Here is a 21,729-nt window from a genome sequence, read left to right on the forward strand (position 1 = left end):
ATACAAGTTTAATTTCTGTCCTGCCCAGAACAGGTAAAAGCATATATTAAGGATTTAAGTGTTCCCTGATGGACAGGTTTTGTGTTATTTTTGAACAGAATGGAGGATTCCACCTGAAATGAATTGAGTGCGGAATGGGTAGAAATGAAATTAAAGCAAGAACATAGAGGACTCACTGTCTCTTGGGATGCTCTTCTGGAATCTTTCCAGGTCCACGCTGGGTGGTCGGCTGGGCTTCTGTGGGGGCGGTCCCAGCTTGAACAGTGGGGGCAAAGACTTCCGTTTTGGAGCTCCCGAGCTCCTGTCCCAGTCATCCTTCTCATCTGACCCACCCAACGACCTTCCTGCAGCAAACGTTGTGCTTGTTTTAGGGAACTTGGGAGGAGGTAAACCAGATTCTTCCTGGATGATTTTGTTCAGAAAGATATTCCTGGTGGCACTCACTCCCTTTTCTTCAGTCTTTTCCTCTGCATTTTTGGAAGTGCCTTGAGATGCGCTGGACCAGTGGCCAGTAGGTTTCAGAGCCATGTTAGAAAAATGACTGCCTGCAGTTTCTGCAGCGCAGTTACTATTTTCATCCGTTTCCTTTCTTGCTTTAAATGAATGCATATTTGGTCTAGGGCCTGCTAGACCTTTATGTGGGAAAACATTTTTACTTGAGGTGTCTTCATTGTGGGAAACTGCATGGTTTAGAGAAGGCTTTTGTGCAAGAGCTGGTTTGGAGAAAGAAGGTTTGGGATCATCTTGTGTGGCAGACATGAACTTTTCCTTAACTCCAGCTACTTTTGAAAAAGATGTTTTCTCTTCACTCTCTTGTGCTTCGGAATTAAAATTTGGCTTTGTTCCCAGAGGCCTTTTTTCCTTCTCTTGAGGAGCTGAATTAAGAAGCTTGTTCCCTGCAGGTTTTGGATACAGAGGCTTTGGCTCTTCTTTTGCCGTGTCACTGCTTTTGGTAGGGGCTTTAGTGTACCCAGCTTTTCCATCACTTTCCCGATTAGTTGCCTGAAGTTGAACCCCAAACTTTTGCCCCACTGGTTTCAAATATGGGGGCTTTGGATCCTTCTCTGTCTTATCTTCAGTTGAAGGCTTGACTGCCAGAGGAGGCTTAGAATGAGCAGGTTTTTGAGAAACACTGGATCCTGAAGTAGAAGCTGCATTTCCTTGACTTGCAAATTTCTCAAACACTGCTTTCCTTGTTTGTAATCCTGAATGGGTTGGTTGTCCTGTGACTTTAGAGAGTCGAATGTTGCCAGAAACATCCTCTGAGGGGCTGTTACCCACGTTAAACTTCGCCATGAGTGACTTCACATTTGCCTTTCCATCCTATGGGCATAGAGAAATGACAAAGAAAAAGAAACAATGAGAAAGTGTCAGTTGAAATGTTCACACATACTGTACTTTAAAGAATTTCCTGGTCTGACGCTTGTAGTACTGCTGATTGGCTGTGGAGATAGTGTAGCACATCTTCCTGTAGGGTTAGTAAAGTTAAGCATTTTGTTGTATCCATGCTGTGGTTATATAATTTTTTAAATTTTTCCCTACAGGTTCTGCATTCAGACAGTGTTCATTCTGCTTCTTTCGTTCACAGCATGATTTCTGATTATTTCTGAAACTAGGAAGTAAACACCTAGTATATATTTACATGAAGATATCCTCAACTTCAAAATTAAACTATTCCTGAAGATACGAGTATCCTATGCTTAGAAGCGTAGAATACACTGGAATCTGGACAATACATCAGAATAGTGTTACTCACACCAGATCTTTGGAGAACTGAAAGTTGCATAAACAGACAGTCTTCTGTTTTGGAGGGATTGTGTGTCAGATTTTCTTTCCCTTCTCAGCAAGTTGCTTCCCTACTACCCCACATCTTCCCCTGCTTTGTCCATGTTTCTGTTCTCCATTTTGTATCTGATAAACACTGTGCATGGGTAGACTGAAAGTGAAAATACATGGAGCAAAATAGGAAGAAATGACAATAAGTAAGCAAAAGTACTGCAAGAAAGAGAAAGGGAAGAAGATGAACAGTTGAAAGTGGGTAAAACTCAGTTTCATTAGAAAGTGTTTGAATTGGACAGTCCTTTTTAAGAGCTTTCAGCCTTCAATATGAACTGTGAATAAAAGCTGAATACAGTTTGTTTCAGTGTAGCTGTTACACAGTGCAACAGAAGATCTGAGCAAAGGGAAGTGAGGTGGTCACACTGTAATGGCCTGAGTCCACTCTAGTTTTACAGATGTCAGGGGCTGCTCCTTTGCCAGCAGACAGTGGTGTCAGAACTGATTCATAGCTTGTACTAATTAAGATCCATTTTATGAAGGAAGATAAAAATGTAAAACTAATGTTATGAAGCAGGGATGTTATAGATAGGAACCACTCTGAATTCTTTGTTTGGAAACAAAGATTATCACTATCCAGTACAGTACATAATGGTCTGAAAAAACTTTTTAGAATAAGATCAACAAATGAACTGTGTCTTCAGCCAGTATGGTTTCAGTGAGCGTTCAGTAATGATTTAACTTCATTAACAAGATCTTCTGAACTGTGGTTGTCTACTCCTTTTGCCATCTGTTTGGTTTTATCATGTTGAATTTCCTGATATGTTGGAGTAGTTTCACTTGTGACTTCTACAACATAAAGTTAACTTTTCCAGTCTTTCAGTATCACCAAGAAATTCAGTCTTTCCAAACTGCATTGTATTACAGAACTACTGTCTTTCTTTTAGCTATGTGCTAAAAGAAAAGCAGTCAAAACAGTATGAAAACTATCCCCAGAGTACTTAATTCTCTCTTTTTCTCTTGTTGGAAAGGGAGGAAGCACATATTTACCATGGAGATTATCAGGCTTAAGCTATCTACTGCTGGTTGCTATACATACTCTCACTCTCACACACACACAGTTACACTGCATAGGTACACATATACATATCACTAGTCATTCAAGATTTTTCTTATGAAGCCTCACAAAGCACTGATTTTACCCACATAGTGAGAAAACTAGATTAACTTCAAAGCCAGAAAGAATAACAAAAACTTCTGTCTTTGATCTCTCTTGAATCAGGACTAATGCTATTTTTTATAATTATTATTATTTTTAATTTTTATTTATTTATTTATTTATTTAAACTTCTGTAGCAAAATGAAAACAATCAGAAACGCAGTGTTTTAAGTATTCAGAACTTGTAACTGACAATCTAATCAATAGCTTGGCCATCATAGAAACTTATTTCTTTTGAAAGATATAGGAATAAATTGATTCCTCTGCAATTTCTTCCATTTGTAATTAAGGAAAGTGTTCTGTGCTAAGCTACAGTAATGTGAATGTTTGGGATAAGAGACATTCAGCCCATAAAGTTTTTGGAAGTTTGAAGTATGGCTTTTAAGAAAGTTTTCTTGTTGTGATGTGCAGTTTCTAAGAACTTTTCTATATCATGGCAAAAACATGATCAATTACGTAATTGATCATACAGGCTTTTGAAGGCAATAAACAATCCTCTACTGCCTGGTTAGGAGTGTTTATTTTCTGTAAGGACTACCAAATCAATAGTTTTGTTTTAAAAAATGTCTTTCTGGTACTGTGAATAGATTTCAAACCTTGTTCTCATCAAACAGATCTACAAACATAAAAAAACGAGCTCCTAGAGATGTAGAGGGGCTAACAATGTAAATGTTAAATGTAAAATAAGTAGTGATGGTGGCACTCTAAGAATCCAAGGAGAGTAAGAAATTAAGAAATCCTTAGGCTTCTCTGTAATGTATATAATCATCTCCTGATTTAATAAACTTATAACAGGAGCCATATTGAGGATTCTAAGCTTCAGACTAGATGCTCAGGTAGACAGATGGAGAACAAGGATAAAGAGAATCTTTTATTGGTGATCTTTGCTGTTTCTGCATTTCCCTTCCCAGAAGTGACAGCAGTTACCTTTTCCCTTAGCACATACAATATGTTGTACTTAACGAAACAGGAACTTGAAAAGATTGTGAAACTGGATAAAGTTTACCCCATTGTTCCTACCCAAAGTGCAATGTGCATGTTAGACAGAGGAGTCTCATGAAAGAAGTACTTAGGTAATATTTGGAACTTTCTGTTTGCATTCTCTTAGGAGACTTAATACAGAATATTTCTAATCTTTCACCTTCTGAACTGAATTGGAAGCAGCACAAGGTAAACAGTAAGAATTTCTTTGCAAGGAGCTGGATGCATTTAAATGTGCTTGACTCATATCTAGAAAAATACTCTGGTTTTGGTTCCCATGTGTAGATGAAGGACTTTAGCATAAATGTACTTTCCCATTTTCCAGTTCTTTCAGATAGGACCCACATAGATATGAACATGCATTTGTACAGAATTCCTCAAAGAGATTACATTGAATTTTAATTAAAAGTGCAATTCACCATTATTTACCATTATTGGTTGCTTTTTCTTTGAGTAAATAGCAACACTGGATTAATGAAGGCATCAGCAGATGTGTGCATACAGTTTTTAGTTCAGCAAATAAAATGTGTGTTACTGTAGGTGGTACAAGGAATCATGCAGTTTCTTCAAAAGGTGTCTAGATCTGGTTCATAAAGGGAAAGAACTCTTTTTGCTTCTCACCTCTAACTTTTTATTTCTATTAAGAAATGATAGGGTTTAAGCAGGTTTTTAAAAATTATTAGTATTGAAACAGAATCAAGTATTGCTGAATTTTCTAGAAAGTAACAAAAGAAAATTGACAAAGATAACATTTTAAGAATAAAAGTGTGCATACTTATGTACTCTGTTATTGTGAAAAAATCACAAAAGCTGCTAACCACTGAAGGAATTGGGCTCTAATTCACGGTCAAGATATAATGCATAAGGTACAGGGGGAAAAAGGTAAAGAAAATGACTAATGCAAATTAAAGATAAATACAGATCTGAAAATCAGTTGGAAACATAAAAGCCTAATTTAGGTTCTACAGAAGTTAAAGGATTGAGGGTGTTTAGCTGTTTTCATAAAATCCTAGTGCTAAATTTTGCTTGACTGCTTCTTTTTCCAGACAGAGACACTTCAAAATTACCATTGTACATCACTTATTATTATTTCCAGAAAAGATTAATAATTTCCAAGTTACTTGTCTTGATTCTAGTTGTAATAACTCGTTAAGTAAGGCTTCTTTTGATTATGGGTTCAACATTTGGTAAGTGGAGTCAATATACTGCAATATTATGTACCTACAGACATGCATAGCAGAAATGTGAAAAGCAAAGACAGCACCTGCTCAAATAGAAAGAATGGCAGATGCAATGATTGCAAAGTAACAAGCCCTACATTTCAGACGGGAAATACTGAAAGGGGTGGCAGTTATTCTCTTCGCTTTTCTTGAAAGGCAGACCTTTATGATGGAAAGGATAGATGGAAATCTATGGGATTCCTTGGAAAAGACCAACAGCCTCTATGTCCTCTTGATAAAATCTTTTAAAATATCTGATGTCAGCAGATGAAAGTAGCACATACACACAAATGTGGTTGTCAAACTTAGACAACATGACTACACGGTATTCCATATCTTTTCCACTTTGTATTCCACTAAACCTCTTTTCTCCCTCCCTTGTAATGTTTTATCATCTTTCATGCAGTCCTAAAACCAAATCCATAATGTTGCATAAAAAATGAGAACAATGTAATTCTTCCATTCTGTTCTGCATGCAGCGACATCCTTATAAAAATCCTTAATTTGATTCTGATAATTCTACGAAAGCTAATGTAACTTGTCTGAATCTCAAGAAAAAAAACAAACCTCACGTTCTTGCCACTGAAAAATTCCTACAAGTACTTCTAGAATTTCAAAGTCCCATATGATTGTAAAGGGTGTTTTGTGCAGTGTTAAGCCATTAAATACTGTTCTGAAGCTCTGCTGGAAACAAAAATATCTTCCATGACCCACTACAAAAAACACTTACACTGATGTCTCAATCCAGAGTATGATATATGTAAAAAAAATATACCTCCAAACCAACAACCACAAATAATACAAAAAGATTAGGCTGAGTTGTAGCTAGATGATTTATGACTTTATCTAGAAAATAATTGCCTCTAATTTTGCTTAGTCTTCTACATGCAAATGTCACTTAAAGTAGGGCTGCTTTTAGTAAAAACTCAGGCAACAAAATACAAACCTTTAAGAGAGAAAAGGCAGTCTCATCAACTTGGCAACTTTTCAGCCAAACAACTAGTTGCAAGAAAATTTTACAATTAGAATTTCCACTTATACAAGGTCATATATAATATCTTGCACTGTTTATACATATATATAAATATATTTCTTGAACTTTGCATTTTTATTTATAAGACAAACAAGTACAATTTACCTGGACTTCCCAAAGTTCTCCAGTATTTTAATATAAGCAGAAAAATAGGCTCCCTCAATGAGACAATCCACAGGAGTCTGTCACATTAGCAGCCTATTGTGTTTGCTGAGAGGAGTTCTTCTCAGAGAGGGTTTGCCTATGAGAGGCTTTGCTTGTGGTTTTCATTATCATGACCAGTAGAAAAAAGCTGCTGTCCTCAGGATATTAAGCAAGAAGTGGCAAAGGAAAAGGGAACTAAAATGTGTTCAAACTGCTCAGCTGCTGCCACCAGCTATATTCATTAGATGATATCTAAGAGCACTGTGAGCTCCAGCTTTCGATTACACCATACTGCAGTCCCATGAAGCTATACTGGTACATACAAGCTTGAATTGTACAGAACAATATTTAAGAAAATATTTTTGTGGGAATTAAAAACTTAGACAATGCATGTGGACCTTTTGGGTCATGATGTCTAACCACCTCCTGCCAACAAGAATCACTGCATCCATTCCTACTCATCAACTGGAGGTCAGCTAATATGTTTCTTTGCCCCCACTTTTGCCCGTAGTTTCTCAAGACATTCTGCTGGCCATCTTTTTTCAAAAGCTTTTGCTTTAACAGTGTTTTTGTTGTTGTTTTTAAATTATGATCATATTTTATTTTATTTTATTTTATTTTATTTTATTTTATTTTATTTTATTTTATTTTATTTTATTTTATTTTATTTTATTTTATTTTATTTTAACCCTTTGCTTCTCAGTTTACTACACAAACCAAAGACTTTAAAGTATGATGTAGAATAAGAAAGTTGATACTGAGAAAATGAGCTTTATGGGAAACTCCAAACCTGTGCTTGTGCTGAAGATAAATCCAAACCATAACGGCAGAAGCCTCTGCTAAACAGAGCTTAGTGAAGTTTCTGCAGCTCTGCATGGTAATGAGATTGAAGTTGAAAAAATTTGTCTTTGAGCTTCACTAGATGTTGTTTGGTTCTTCCTCATTTTTTAAGTTTTTGAATGTCTAATTAAAGCACTGGATGTGCTTGACATTTCTGGATTGGTTTTACAAACATTTCTATTTTAGCTAGTTCAGAAGCCTATTAGAGTGTTGAATGAAGCTTATCTGAGAAAAAAATACTACTGCTTTATCTGTATTTGTCACTTGCCAATGAAAACAGTTTTTTTTTTTTTTTATTGCATCAACGTTTTTTTTTTCTTAGCAAGACAAATGCAGTTCTGAGCAATATTCATTCTACGATGGCCTGTATTTCATTAATAAAATCTTATTTATTTGTGAAAATACATATCCATCACAAATGATGAAGCCTTTATTGTTAATATTAAAGCAGATTGGACTTTGTAACTTGCTATTCTATTTGGTAGTCTGCACAGCTGTTTGCGGTTCTATATGCAACAAGGTAGTCATTTCACACTGGTAAGCACTACTGCAAGGCATGGCTCATAGTATCAGGCAAACCATACAGTGATCAAAGAATGAGCTCCTGTTTGCAGCTTTGAGTGCTAGACAGTTCCTGTTTTCTCTTTCATCCGCTGCACAGTTGTAAAGACATTCCTAATTGATAGAATGCTACAAAGAAAAAAATGAATTGCAACAAAAACACTGAAAATCACAGTTTAGGCTGCAAAACTGCTGTGACCATTGCTCATCTACAATGTGTAGGATTCATTTTATACTTGCAGGTGCAACAGCTTCCAGGATCCCCCCCCCCTGATTTTTCCACGTAGAGGAGAATGTTTCCGAGTACTTTGGGGGAATTGACTATTTTTATCTGAAGAAAGAATCTGAAGGAATTAATATCTTAAAGAACATGAACTGCAATCCTGAAAGCACACGGGATCTGTTTTATACTTTCCTTTTTCTACTTTCTGCAAAACCAGAAGCAGAAGAAGAAACAACAACCTCGCAGATTTAAGCACGACAAACATATCAAAAAAAGTTAGCACTTTCTTGTACAGAAGCATGCCATTACAGAATCTGTGTAGACCAAAACTGGCATCTAAAGCCCAGTATAACAACGGCTTTCTAAAATTTCAGGTGCAAAATTTATCACTGCAGTCTTATGTGCTTTTTGTTAATAGAGCATTTACTCAAATTTTGGTTTCCACATATCTTTGGGAAAAGTGGCTGCTTAGTAATTTAATTTATCATAAGTAGACAAAAGACAAAAGGGGAAAAATTGTTCCATCCTTATTGTAAAATGCATGCAGATATGCGTTGAGCGCTTGAGAAAGACAACTCAGTTGCTTCTCAGAAGCCCGTCTTCCTGTGTCTTCATAACTCCCATAGGTCTTTTGCCACCTAGTGGCAGACCAGGCTCAGGAGAAGAGATTATGTATATTTCCTACTGAAAATCTGTTGCACGCTCCTTTTCTCACGGGGTTATCTAGTCACATGCCACTCCTGGGAGATAACATTTCAGCAATTTTACCACAGTCAAAAGACAAGGCAATGAGTTAATATGCCTGCTTAGACCTGTTGTGCCAACTGTGGGAGTCAGTGCTGAGAGCAAGTGCCATACTGCTGCTGCCCATGACAGGTAACCACAGCTATGATCCAGTTACAGAGTCATTTTGGAAAGTACCTGGTTTTCAGTAGAAATTTGATATTCATGAACACTGGCAGGAGCTTCTGTTTTTATTGCTACATTTCTTGTTAGAGCAGTCTGTGTTATCTTTGTGTCTGCAAGATGGGGCCAGACTTCCTGAAATGTGTGCTACTCCAATTCCACAACGCTGATATCTGAGAGTGGTTTTAGTATTTCTGACAGAAGTTTGATGTGGTCATGAGCAAATTAACGGCATTGTCTCATGTCTAAATGCATTGTCACACATACAGCAACAGCTGGGCTTCCCAGATACTATTTGTGGACAGCTGACAGGCAGGATTCTCTGAAAGTGCATCAAGTTGATGTTGTGGTTCTTTCAGACTGCCATAATTAAATCCTTGTAACCTTGTAAGTGTTGAATATTATTACCATCTCAAGACCTTTTTATACTAATGGAAGACAGATTTTGAAAACTGAAGAAAGAAGGCAAAAGATGATGACAGTGCCAGTTAAACTTCATAAAGAAAATGCCATGGAGGAAAGCCCAGAGTATCACAGTCATGTGCAAGCCTTGTGGATCAGCTTGGCTGTAAGCACTGCACTAAACCACTCCTTCCAGAGCATAGGTCTTCCAGTGAACATCAAAAGCTGATGTAAAGCCCCTGCAGTACAAATAAATAAATAAATAAATATTACATTTGAAAAGACAGAAATACTTCTCTTTTATAGCTTGACCTGAGATCTGTTGGCTCAGACCCTAAGAAACTTTTCCTTGAAGGCAAAATCTGTGCTTAGATGCAGAACCTCTCTCTAGATGGACTATGTGGGAATGCTGGGCCTTCTCTAAACTGTCCACAGGCACCAGAAAAACTCTCTTGATAGTTCAGGCCCTACTGTAATAGACAGCAATCCTGACATGCTCAGATGCATCATACTGCCCCTAACTTCCCACACACCACAGTTCATGCCTTGCTGAGGGGCACTGCCGGAAGCTTGATTAGATAGTTTGATGAGCTAAATAGCAGGTGATGCGCATGAAGCTGAGTGCTGTTTTTCAGTGGTGAGCTCTGGGCTCATGGGAAGGAGAAAGTTCAGATGTCCTGTCTGCAGGCCTGGGAGCCATCTTGGTAAAGCATGCAAGGCAGGAAGCTGCTAGAATCAGTAGGCGAGGAGAAGGCTAAAGAAAATGGGATAAGAAGGAGGGTGGAGGAGCATGGCACAGCTACAGTGAATTGGGCAGGGGTATTCTGTGTGGGGAGAGGACAGCTGGGAAGGGTGGACAGACATTTGTCTCTCCTCACAAAGTTGTGCTCCCTCAGTTCCCCCCACCCACCATATGCTGGGACATGAGGGAGGAACCAGCTTTCACACAGAAGTTATTCAATTGCCTCCCACATATACCCCAGTATAAATGATTTGGTGGGGAACTATTTGGCCTGGCTTTCCCCTCAGCATGCCCTCAGCTGCTGTTACCAGCAGGAAGAAGAAGTGGAAAAGCAAGAGGAACAGACATCCTTAGCAAAATGCCCCTAACTTCCCTTTTTCCTCAACATGTCCTTCTCCACCTCTGCCTGGGAAGACAAAAAAATGTTCAAGAACATGCAAATCACTCACAACAGTTGTGCAAACTCTGTGGGAGGTGTCTCTGGGCTCCCCAGGCCTTCACATGCAAACTTCTCACGCTTTTCACATGTTGAACACCTGCCAGCTCATCTGTTTTTAGTTTGGAGAAGCAAAACAGAATCCCACGTTTCCTAAAAAAACATCCCAGCTCCAAGCAAGGTCCTGCTCTCACTCTTTGCCTTTCTGAGCAGAAGACTTGCAGCAGATATCTGTGACCCTTCAGGTATTACCTAGCTCATTTGCCATGAGCTTTTCCCAGATGGTAGCAAAGGGCCTTTACTCTTCAAAATCTCTCCCTTAAACCTTTGAAGACAATAACCGGGAACTAACAACTTAGGCCTTGTTGATGTTATGTGATTTTTTATCATTGTATTTTTTTTCTTTTCCTTGTCATTGAATTAAAACTGCAATATCGGACACATTTGATAGCAAGTGTCCAAGTCATTTTAATGGTAAGCAGCCTACTTTTGCTTTAAAAAAGATATTTATTTAACAAAAAAATAAAAACAGTATTCACAATCGATTTTGCAAAGTCAAGTAATCCCTGACAAAGTCAAGACAAAAAAAATATTTTAATGTTATGCAACTGATGTTAATTTACACTTTAGGTGCTCTCATGTAAGTACCTGTAACATGTATGGCTGAATTTGAAAACATGTAGAACAGAGAAAATGAAGGCTCAAGTTGAATTTTTTGAGTTTCAGTGATAATATTATTTAGTATAATCACAGAATCACATAATTGTAAGGGTTAGGAGAGGCCTGAAGAGATCAAATCCAAGCTCCCTGTGAAGCAGGCTCCCTACAGCAGGCTGCACAGGGAGGTTTCCAGGTGGGTCTTGAATATGTCCAGAGAAGGAGACTCCACAACCCCCTGGGCAGCCTATGCCAGTGCTCTGTCATCCTCACTGTGGAGAAGTTCCTTCACATATTGGTGTGGAACTTCCTATGCTCCAGTTGATGGCCATTTCCCCTTGTCCTGTTCCCACAGATAGCTGAAAAGAGGTTAGCCATGCCCATTTGATTCCCACATTTAAGATACTTATAATTAAGATATCCTCTCAATCTTATTTTCTCAAGGCTGAACAGACCCAGGTTGCTTAGCCTTTCCTCACAGAGAAGATGCTCCAGGCCCTTTATCATCTCTGTGGCTATCCACTCTCTCCAGGAGATCCCTGTCTTTTTTCTGTCAGGGAGCCCAGAACTGGATGCAGTAGGTTAGGCCTGACCAGGGCAGAGTAGAGGGGGAGGATCACCTCCCTTGACCTTCTGGTCACGCTCCTTTTAATGCACCCCAGGATCCTGTTTACCTTCTTGGCCACCAAGGCACACTGCTGGCTCATTGCCAACCTGTTGTCCATCAGGACACATTAGCAATTTCAGAGTCTCTTCTCACAGTCTAGGATTTTAACCTTTTAATATATGCTATGTTACAACTGTTGTATTCTAAAACATGATGGGAGAAAGGACAAGTTAAAAAACTCGGTGCTTTGCAGTTTAACCTGAATTATATATAGGAAAGTTATTTATGTTGCAATGAAACCTTGGGCTATTTTGTCACATTACATTTTCAAGGCAGTCACGTGGCTAAAAAGTGATTTATCTATCTGTCTGTCTGTCTGTTTATTTATTTATTTATGCTGTTTCATCAACAGGTTTTAAGAAATACATTCAAATCCTGTTGATTCACTGTTGACCTGGATACAGAAGGAAAAGAAAAAATATTACTTCCATTTTTAAATGCCTTTACTTCTGCTTGAATGGCAGGAATATCCCAAAGAATCAAGAACTCCAACAATAACTACACTGTAGAGCTCACTGACCATCATATTCACTTGAGGGAGATACCACGTAACACCAATCTCTGATATCAATAATATCTCTTCTTTTGAGTATTTACAAAAATTTCAGTGTCATCCTTAATCTTTTAATAACAAACTTCTCAGTGGTTGAGAAATGCAGGAGCTAATTTTAGCAGGAACTAATTTTACAACCAAGCACTGCAGATTGAGCTTCAGATATTTTTGTCTGTCTCTTAGGAAACCCTTTCAGTTTCTTGTCCTTTGGATTGAGAAGCTTCTTCAAAAATAATGCTGATGTTAGTATCTCCGTCTGACTCGTGAATGTCAGAAATGGAAAAGCACACAGTACTTTTAGAAGGAAAATATTGGTGGTAGGTGGATGGTTAGACTAGATGGTCTTGGAGGTCTTTTCAAACCTTGGTGACTCCATGATTCTATGATTATATGGATTTTGTCCTTCAGCAGCACTTAATGACTTTAAAGACTCTCTGCTCTCAAGTTTATAAGCTATGTGAACACACACAAAGCAATTGGTAAAAACTACTGGAACTACATTATCTACTTTGAAATGAGAAACAACAGTGACTCAGCTTTGCCTGTAGTTGTTTCTACTCAGAAGCTACCTCTTCCACATCTAAACTTCAGAACAATGTGCCTCCATACAAGTAATTGTTAGTGAGCTTATGTCATGAGAGCTTATTACATGGCTGAACAGTGCCTTCAAACATGTAGCTATTACTCATCAGCAGACTAGCTGTAACTATGGACTCTGCAGTCGGACTTCCAGATATCTGTTTTTTCAGCCTGTTCTTTGAGCTCAGTTAGTGCAGGGAGACTGAGTGATGGCTGAGAGTGAAGGATCAAGATTGAAGCATAGTGAAACATGACTGAGAAACAGGATACAGTGTCATGGTTTTCCAGAGGTATCATGATGGAATTGGGACAGTTGCAAAAGAAGAGCTACAGTTCCTAAAATGCCCCAGTCCTTCTGGATCTAAGGACATCCATTTTCTTCTTCATATTGCCAGGCAGCATGGTTGTTCCCATTCCAATTTTTTTGATTTATTACTCATTATTCCTTTTATATTGCACTATCCCACATTTCTTCATCATTTTTAATAAAGCAGTTTTTGTTTTTGTTTTTGTTTTTGTTTTTTTTATCTCAATTGAGCAACAACTCCTCCTTACTTCTCTTCTGGCTTTCCACAGGGGAAGCGTGGGATAAGGGGGCTAGGCCTGTCATAGGGCAAAGATTCAATCCATGGTATACACTTAAGAATCTTTCTTTTGCAGAGCTAAAGATGCTTTACTAGAAAGTAGACAGTAGACTAGGATCCCTGGTTGTGTTAACTGTAAAGTAGGAAGATGACAACCCAGGATCAATGTTTAGGCTTATGGAAGGGAGCATGTATGATAGAAGCATGAGGTTACTGCTGCTGGGCAAACAGAGTTTGGATGTCAGTAAGCAGCCTTGCATGCTTTCTTGCAGCATTCTACTTCTAAATCATCATTTGTTTGCCACTCATCCTGTGCATAGTTTCTGCAAATTCTCCTGTAAGTAAGCAGTTTAACAACATCAGTGGAAAATTCACAATAGAAAAACTGAGCTTTTGCTGTTGTGGTGTGCAGTCATGCTAGTAATTCTTTCTGAGGAAATAAATAAGACTTTCTCAGTGTTGCTGTGTGGCACAGGATACCCCACAATTACACATGTAAACTGTTTAACAAAAAAGCTGTGATGTTCATAAAGGGGAAGTTTTAATACATAAAGCATTTCCTCACCCATATCCCCTCAGGTTTGCTGCTGAATACTGTTCTATATCATATATATTTGAAAAGATGCAGATTGAAGATATTCAAGGAAAGAAAAAGAAAGAAGGAATAAGGCATGGGAAAGGAGCTGCTTTTCAGTACCGATTGTTTTACTGCTTGAGGTTACACAACAGCATGTTTATACCAGCAATGCAAAGAGACACAGGTTTAGAATAACAGCATGAGAGGAGTGAGTGTATGAGAAGTCCCTTAAGCTGGTGCTGCAGTGAAGGAGAAGGAGGGCTGGAGAACACTATTCAAAAACAAAGCTTCAGGACAGCTGCACTTGTTAGAGAGGAACAAACAAAATACATACAGAATATAATTTCTGTGGCACATATGGGCAGAACCCTTGTTCTCCTTCCTTCTATTAACCAGTGCCCTATCACAATGTCTGCCAAATAAGCTTATTATATTTCTGATAGTTTTCAAAATACTATATATATATAATACATATATATATAATATTATATTTCTGATAGTTTTCAAAATACTACTTGAACCTCAAAACTTTTTTTTTTTTTTTTTTTTTTTTACTTTTTTTTTTGTAAGTGTGAAGCTTGTAGTGTGACCAACACACTTTTTAAGATTGCCAGAAAAGAAATCAGGCAACGTTCAGAATGTTGAAGTTTAATTAAAAATAAAAACATGTATATGATTTCTTAGTTTAGTACAGCTTTTGACATCTATATGACATAGGCTAAATAGCAATCCCACAATAAACATTTCAAAACATAAACTAACTTCAGGAATGTTTCCACAGGAATTCACATCAAAGACAATCATAACTAAAAATGAAAATCCACTTTAATCTAAATGATTTTAGAAACAAAGCTTCAACAAAAATTTATGTATGCACTTTTGCCTAAGATTTGCATAATACTAACACCTTTTCTATGGACAAGTTCTTTGGGATTTCAAAGGCTTTTTTTTTTTTTTTTTTACTACCAGTGAACTTTGATGCTTGTAGATGGTCGCAGGTAGGTTACAAAGTTTGCTGGCTTCAAAGTTACTGCCAGTCTATGGTGGAACCTGCCCTCTCCCCGCTCCCACTTCCCGCCTTTCCAAAAAAATCCTTTAATTCCTTCTGGCTTTCAGCTTTTGTAGAGGATGCATACTCTGTCTGCATAAGAGTGCCAGCTGACACATCCACATTTTATCTTTAAATAAGAATTCTTCCTTCTGGTCCTACTCTTCCATTTTTCTTTTGTTTTGGTTTGTTTGCTTGTTTTTCCCCGAGACTTCCCTCTCTGCTATCATTGCACTGTTACTTTTAACCCCTAGCTGGCACATGATAACTAGGAAGCTCAGGAGATGTGGTTGGGCTATGTTTCCCCTCTTCCACTGTTCACCTGTCCTGAGAAAGACGTATGTCACATTTCAGCTGTCAGATGGAAAGGAACACTACTCCACGCATCACTTTCTCTCTGAAATTATTTTGCTTTTTTTTTTTCCTGTGGTGCTGTGCCGTTCTTGCACAACAGTGACCTCTAATGGAAGGATCGCTTTCATTGCAAAACAGCCTCGATAATTTAGGTACAGTGGGTTGTCTTGTCCAGCTTTCTGCTCAGAACAGGAACAATACTTAACAAATCTTCACTGAATTCTGACTACCTGTAAGGATGGATGTGCTGCTGTCATGTAGATCTGTCCCAGCATTTGATTTCCCTCAGTGGAAAAAAAGTCCGATTGTATTTTCCCTTTTTTTGCAGCTTGTTTTTCCATGCTTCTCATTTCCATTTCTACTTCCATTCAATCTTATTAATTTAGTAACTTACTTTTTCTATTATTTGCATGCACTTGAATCTGCTGGCTGCAGGCTATGTGCAAATGAGAAGTGGAAATCTAATTTGTCAGAGTCAATTTTAGTTTTGCTGTCTCCTCACAGTGGCCAGCATCCATGATAAATAGAAGACTTTCCGCTCCAAGTACTGAAGTGCTAGTGATGGGGCAAACAAAATGGGGAAGAGAAGGGGAGAGGCTTCTTGATGCTGAGTTGTGCCAGCTGCAAGCCCTGATTTCCAAAGTGCCACGTATGCTGCAGCACATTGCTGCATATTAGATACATTGCAGGCCCATAAATATATTTTCCATTTTTCCACTGTTTACATTGCCAACTCTTTGCCGAGCTGTAGCTAGATTGAAAGGTAAGTCAGATGGGCATCCATTAAAGGATGGGCTATTATGAAACTCATCGATCACACAGGATCTATTGATTGTGAAGGTAGATTAGCTACTTACTGTAGTGGGGAGATGAGTAGCAGGAAGGAGAAAAGCACTAGTGTTAGGCTAAGGTACACCTATATTCTTACTGTTTATTCTTGAGGGCTGCTACATAAAGATGATCCATCACAGCTGCTCTTGGAGGCTGACCAAAAGGAATCAATAATACTCCTCATCAATGTTTTTCTCCATAGCTAAGATACAGACCCCAGGAGAGGAAGAGAGACTTCTTTTGTGCTGCTGGAGCTGCCCAGATAATTCATCTACCATTTTTCCCTTTCTATTTTTCCAGGTCATTACTGTCAGTGAGTTGGCATTTGATAATGGTGTGCTCCACACAAACTTCCAGCATATAATTCTTAAAAGTGCTTAGGAGTGGTGAATTTCAGTGATATTGCCCTGAATTGCTGAATAATATCTAGTGTAACCACTTATAAACAGGCAGGGTTTGTTTGTTTGTTTGTTTGTTTCCCCCTGATGTCACTAAGTGGCCATTTGTTTCTGTGACAGAAATTTGGTCTCAAAGGGTTAATATATTTCAACTATTCTGGAAGTACATGAAATACCTTCCAAAGTAAATGCTATAGAAGTATGACACAGAACCATGAAAGAGTTATTTCAAGGTAAATTATAGTACAGCTGTTTTCCAGAAATTATCTGTATGGAGATTTTTAAAAATCAATTTATTAAATCAATCAAATTTGTTATCTCAAAACAGTTTCATCTCTGTCTTGTGTAAAACTGACAGAAAATGCACTTTCCCTCATTATTCCTCATTCTAACCTTTTCAATTATTTTGTTTTCCATTTTTTTTTTTAACTACTTTTTTTTTTTTTTTTTTTTTTTTTTTTTTTTTTTTCTTTTCGCCCAACCTATATTGCTATAATATAAATTTCCACTCCTGCAGAATCAAGTATTGTGATTTTCTTCCTTCGTGATGCTTCTGGGTTACCTGTGATGCAGAGATGAAAGCAGTACTGCTAGGGAAATATAGTATGAATACGTAGTTAGCATTGCTTTGAACCGTCAGTCATATCTGGGTTCAGATAAACCAATCTGAAACTTAAAAAGAATTTGAAGAAAAAGTAGAACTGTTATTGTTGCTTATTTTCAAACTGCATTTGGCAACAGCAGAAACTGTGTGTTCAGTGTATTTTCATACTTACATGCTCCTAAACAAACCTTTTTACAAAAGCAGTTATACATATGAATCATGCCAGTAGCATAAATGTATCATAATTTGCCTTGTAAATTGTAATGTAGAGTTTTGCAGACACAACGGCTCCACATGTACTTGAGAATGCTAAATGGGAAGCTTGAGTTAAAGAATCTCTGCATCAACAGGAACTCAGCATACAAAAGCATAGTAAGAATTTTTCTAATTTGTTAGAACTGTTGAGCTTTTTTGGATCCCATTCACATATGTGTATATTCAGAGTAAATCAAGTAACTTGAGTTGAATTTTTTGCACATACAAGCACAGTTTTTTGTTTTGTTTTGTTTTCTTCTCACTTGTTCCTACACACTGGGATTCATTACAACAGAAATAAGTAAGAAATATCTGTTCTATTTTTTAAATACCCAAAATGTTGCTGAAACACTTTTGAGGCCATTTCTTCAGATTCAGGAAGAACTCAGTCTTTGTGTAAAACAGAGACAGCCCCTGCCCAAACCCTCCAAACACTGTTAAATGTAAACTGTGTTCTGCATTCAATACTATTTCACACTGTCATTTTTCTTGTCCTTCTTGTGATGGACATTAGACCTTTTTGCCTATGAAGATACTGAATTCTATGGCTTGGGTTCCTCTCTAGGTTTCATAAAATACCTTTTTCCTCTTAAAACAGATAAGCAGATTCAAATAAAGCAAAGCTCTTTAGAGATAGCTTTGTATGAGCATATTTACAATGGTAAAAGTACACAAGATACTCCAAGAGTTCTAAAATATTTCCTGAGGAAAAGGTGGTGTAAAAAGCTATTCAGACTACACAATTTTTAACATCTTTAAAATCATTTGACTTGAAATTGTTAATTCAGTTTACCAATAAAATACTTAGAAAAAACATCTGCAAGTATGTAGGTTTTTGAATTTTAAGTAATCTTTTTTATGAAAAAAGGAATAGATATTAGTTTTTTAAAAAATACAGCTGTACTGCAAAGTTACACCTAGAAGCATAAAACTTGTTTGTTTTTAGTTCAAAGTTCTTCTGAATGAAGACAGTACAGTGTCTTCCTGGAAATACCATTAAAGAGCTTTACTCTCATTTCTGGATTGCTATCACACTGACACCTGACTGCAGAATTCCTCTAGATCTACAGACTTATTTTTCAGCTCAGACTTGAAAGAAGCTGTTATTTTTGAATTTCAGAATCTGCAAGATACACAGAAACTGATTCATATGATGAAGAAACAGAAAAAAACTAAGAAGTTTCTTCATGCCCTCAGGAGCAGGAAGTGAGCTGCAAGAAACTGAATTGAAACTTATTGTAAGTTTAAAGTTTTTCAGTTGCATTCCATATAGTTTTAAAACTAAATATTATGCATTCATATAATAAAAAGATAATGCTCTGTACTTACCATGGTTTCAGCTTCTCTGTCTTTACAGTTCTGCTAAAGAGTATGCCCTGTACTGTAGAGAGTCAAAAATGTTTTTTGTCCTTCCCTGTGCACTTCCTTTTTTGAAAGTGTATGTTGTCTATCCAGCCTTCACAGGAAAAGTTATCAGCAAAATCCTTGTTTTGCTTATTATCAGAGTCCCAGCAGAATTTTTAACAACATTTGTTTGGGATACACTGCAGCACTGTGAAGGACAAATGACACTGAATGAGCATTCATTTATTTTATGATCTCTGAGAACGCCTATAACATATGTTTTCTCTAATCTTTGGCTGAATTATAAAATAAAAAATATTTTGTTTTTTTGTTTTTCATTCTCAAGGGTTCCCAGGTTTTTTGTGTATTCAGGCTTCATTACCTACCTCCTTCTGCTTCAGATTTTCCTGAATGTTTTATTTCAAAGCCATTTTCTTTATCTAATAAGCTGAAATGTATTTCTGTGCACTGACTTTTGATTCGTCATCTCTTCATGGCTGATAACATCAGAAAAATAGGGCTTTTCTGGTCCAACAGTGTATAAAAAGCTCAATACTGCTACAGAATTTCTATGTATAAAAAGTGAAGGGAGAAAGGTCATAATGGGCCTAGACCTCACTGACCTGAATCACAGAATCATGGAATCACAGAATCATGGAATCACAGAATCACGGAATCATACTTAGGGAAGGGACCTCTAAAGGTCTCTTCTGCAATGAACAGGGACATCTGCAGCTAGATCAGGCTGTCCAAGGAGTAATCCAGCCTGGCCTTGAAAGGCCCCAGGGATGGGGCAAATAAATTACAACTCTGGGCAGCCAGTTCTTGTGTCCCCCCATCCTCTCTGTACAAGACATTTTTCCTATCTATATCTCTCATCTTCAAAGATTTAAAAAAAAAAAAAAAAAAAAAAAAAAAAAAAAAAAAAAAAAAAAAACTTTTTGAGTTTGAAGCTATTTCACCTTGTTCTATAAGCACAAACCTTGCTAAGGAATCTTTCCATTTCTTTCCTGTAGCTCCCCTTTAGATACTGGCTTCCTTCAAGTACTGGAAGGCCACAGTGAGGTCTCCCAGGTTGCCCAAGGAGGTTGTGGAGCCTTCTCTTCTCCAAGCTAAACAAGCCCAGTTCCCTCAACCTTTCCTCACAAGAGAGGTGCTCCAGTCCTCTGATCATCTTAGTGGCCTTCCTCTGAACCTGCTCCAAGAGCTCTGTGTCTTTCCTGTACTGTGGGCCCCAGGCCTGGATGCAGTACTGCAGATGGGGCCTCAAAAGAGCTGAGTAGAGGGCGACAATCACCTCCCTCTCCCTGCTGGTCACCCCTCTGTTAATGCAGCCCAGAACACAGTTGGCCTTCTGGGCTGCAAGTGCACACTGCTGGATCACGTCCAGCTTCTTGTCCATCAGGACCCCCAAGTCCTTCTCCATGGGGTTGCTTTCAAGAATATCTTTCTCCACTCTATATAAATACCTGGGATCAACAGCTGGGGGGCCATCACTTGTGACTGGCTTCCACTCTGCAATGGAAACGTTGATTACAACCCCTTGGCTGCAACCAGCCAACCAGTTCTTAACCCATCAAACTGTCCATCTTTCAAATCTGTGCCTCTCCAATTTAGAGAGAAGGACATGGTCAGGGAACATTTCAAAGGCTTTGCAGAAGTCCAGGTAGATGATATCTGTTGCCCCCTCCCATCCACCAGTGCTGTCACTCCATCATAGAGGGCCACCAGATTGGTCAGACAATCTTTGAAACAGCTGCAGCTGTGAAGAGACTTTACTGATCCTTTGCTGGAGCATCAACCAAGCATCATGTAGTCTATGACAGCCATTTTGGATCTTCACAGTAATCTTCAACACATCATTTCTATGTATTAAACTCAAATTTAATGGCTGGTGCTTTACCTTTATGTTCAGAAATAATTTTGCTTTATACAGATTCTTAATAAAAGAATCACAATGATCTCCAAGTACTCAATAGAATAATACTGGGGTACAGATTTTACATTTTGCCTGGTGTCCCTTTGCAATTTCTCAATATCAATCAGTGATACTGTTGCTGTTCATGCTTCATGCAGCAGGTACATGTATTCTGACCTTCAAAACCAGCACAGCAATTGCCTTTTCTAACTTAGTCCAGAACAGTCACTTTAATTCAGCACAAAACCATATGTTTCTCAACTGCGTGAGGGAATATTAAATTAACACTATCCTATCTTAATGAAAGTAAGGAAATTTCCACTGTAAACTGTGAGCTGGATACCACAACTTCACATTTGGAATCTTGCCAGGTGAATCTTTCTTTTATATACAAAAATGTTTGGTTCTTAGTGCAGAGAAAAGAAAGCAGATGTGAGGGCTGTTCTGGTATGCAGTACAGCAGGAAAATCTATTTTACTTATAACCTACAGCATTTTAAAATGTGTTATTTTATCTAGTATTTTGGACACTAACAAACTTGCTTAACTGAAGTAAAAACTTCTCAAATTAAAACCAAGGAAGCACCAAGAAGTTCAGACTGTTTTGCAGATCTTTTCCCTTGCTAATTACTTTTGAGATCAATTTGGCAAGACAGTCTACTTTTCACGTATAATATGTAAAGATGTCAACTTTTATAACAGAATAAATAATTCCATATGGCTTGCCAGATAATGGAAGCTATTCCTGCATGCCCACTAAAGTCAGCTGGAGTTTTGCCTTTGTTTATTTTCAGAACAGAACTAAATTCTCTGTTATTCTGGATCACTCTCTGCTGTTCTCAGACTGTATGCATGAAGGGCACAGCACCACTTAAAAA

The 21,729-nt window shown here is 37.8% G+C and overlaps 1 protein-coding gene across 3 annotated transcripts in view; it reads right to left on the reverse strand.

Moving 5' to 3' along the window:
• The window catches only part of FYB1 (FYN binding protein 1), a 60,933-nt gene extending 41,904 nt beyond the window's left edge, over positions 1-19,029 (reverse strand). For 2 of the 3 annotated variants that reach the window (XM_072359462.1, XM_072359461.1), the window contains exons 1-2: positions 18,920-19,029; positions 177-1,323 (exon numbers count right to left, since the gene is read on the reverse strand). In XM_072359462.1, coding sequence (XP_072215563.1) covers positions 177-1,323; positions 18,920-18,922 — 1,150 coding nt within the window. In that variant the 5' untranslated portion in view covers positions 18,923-19,029. Of the gene's footprint in view, positions 1-176; positions 1,324-6,334; positions 6,469-18,919 lie in introns of those variants that run through there. The other variant, XM_072359463.1, reaches the window with a different exon arrangement.
• Between the last annotated feature and the right edge of the window lie 2,700 nt (positions 19,030-21,729).

The sequence above is a fragment of the Excalfactoria chinensis genome, chromosome Z (genome assembly GCF_039878825.1).
Source record: "Excalfactoria chinensis isolate bCotChi1 chromosome Z, bCotChi1.hap2, whole genome shotgun sequence".
Lineage (NCBI taxonomy): Eukaryota > Metazoa > Chordata > Aves > Galliformes > Phasianidae > Excalfactoria > Excalfactoria chinensis.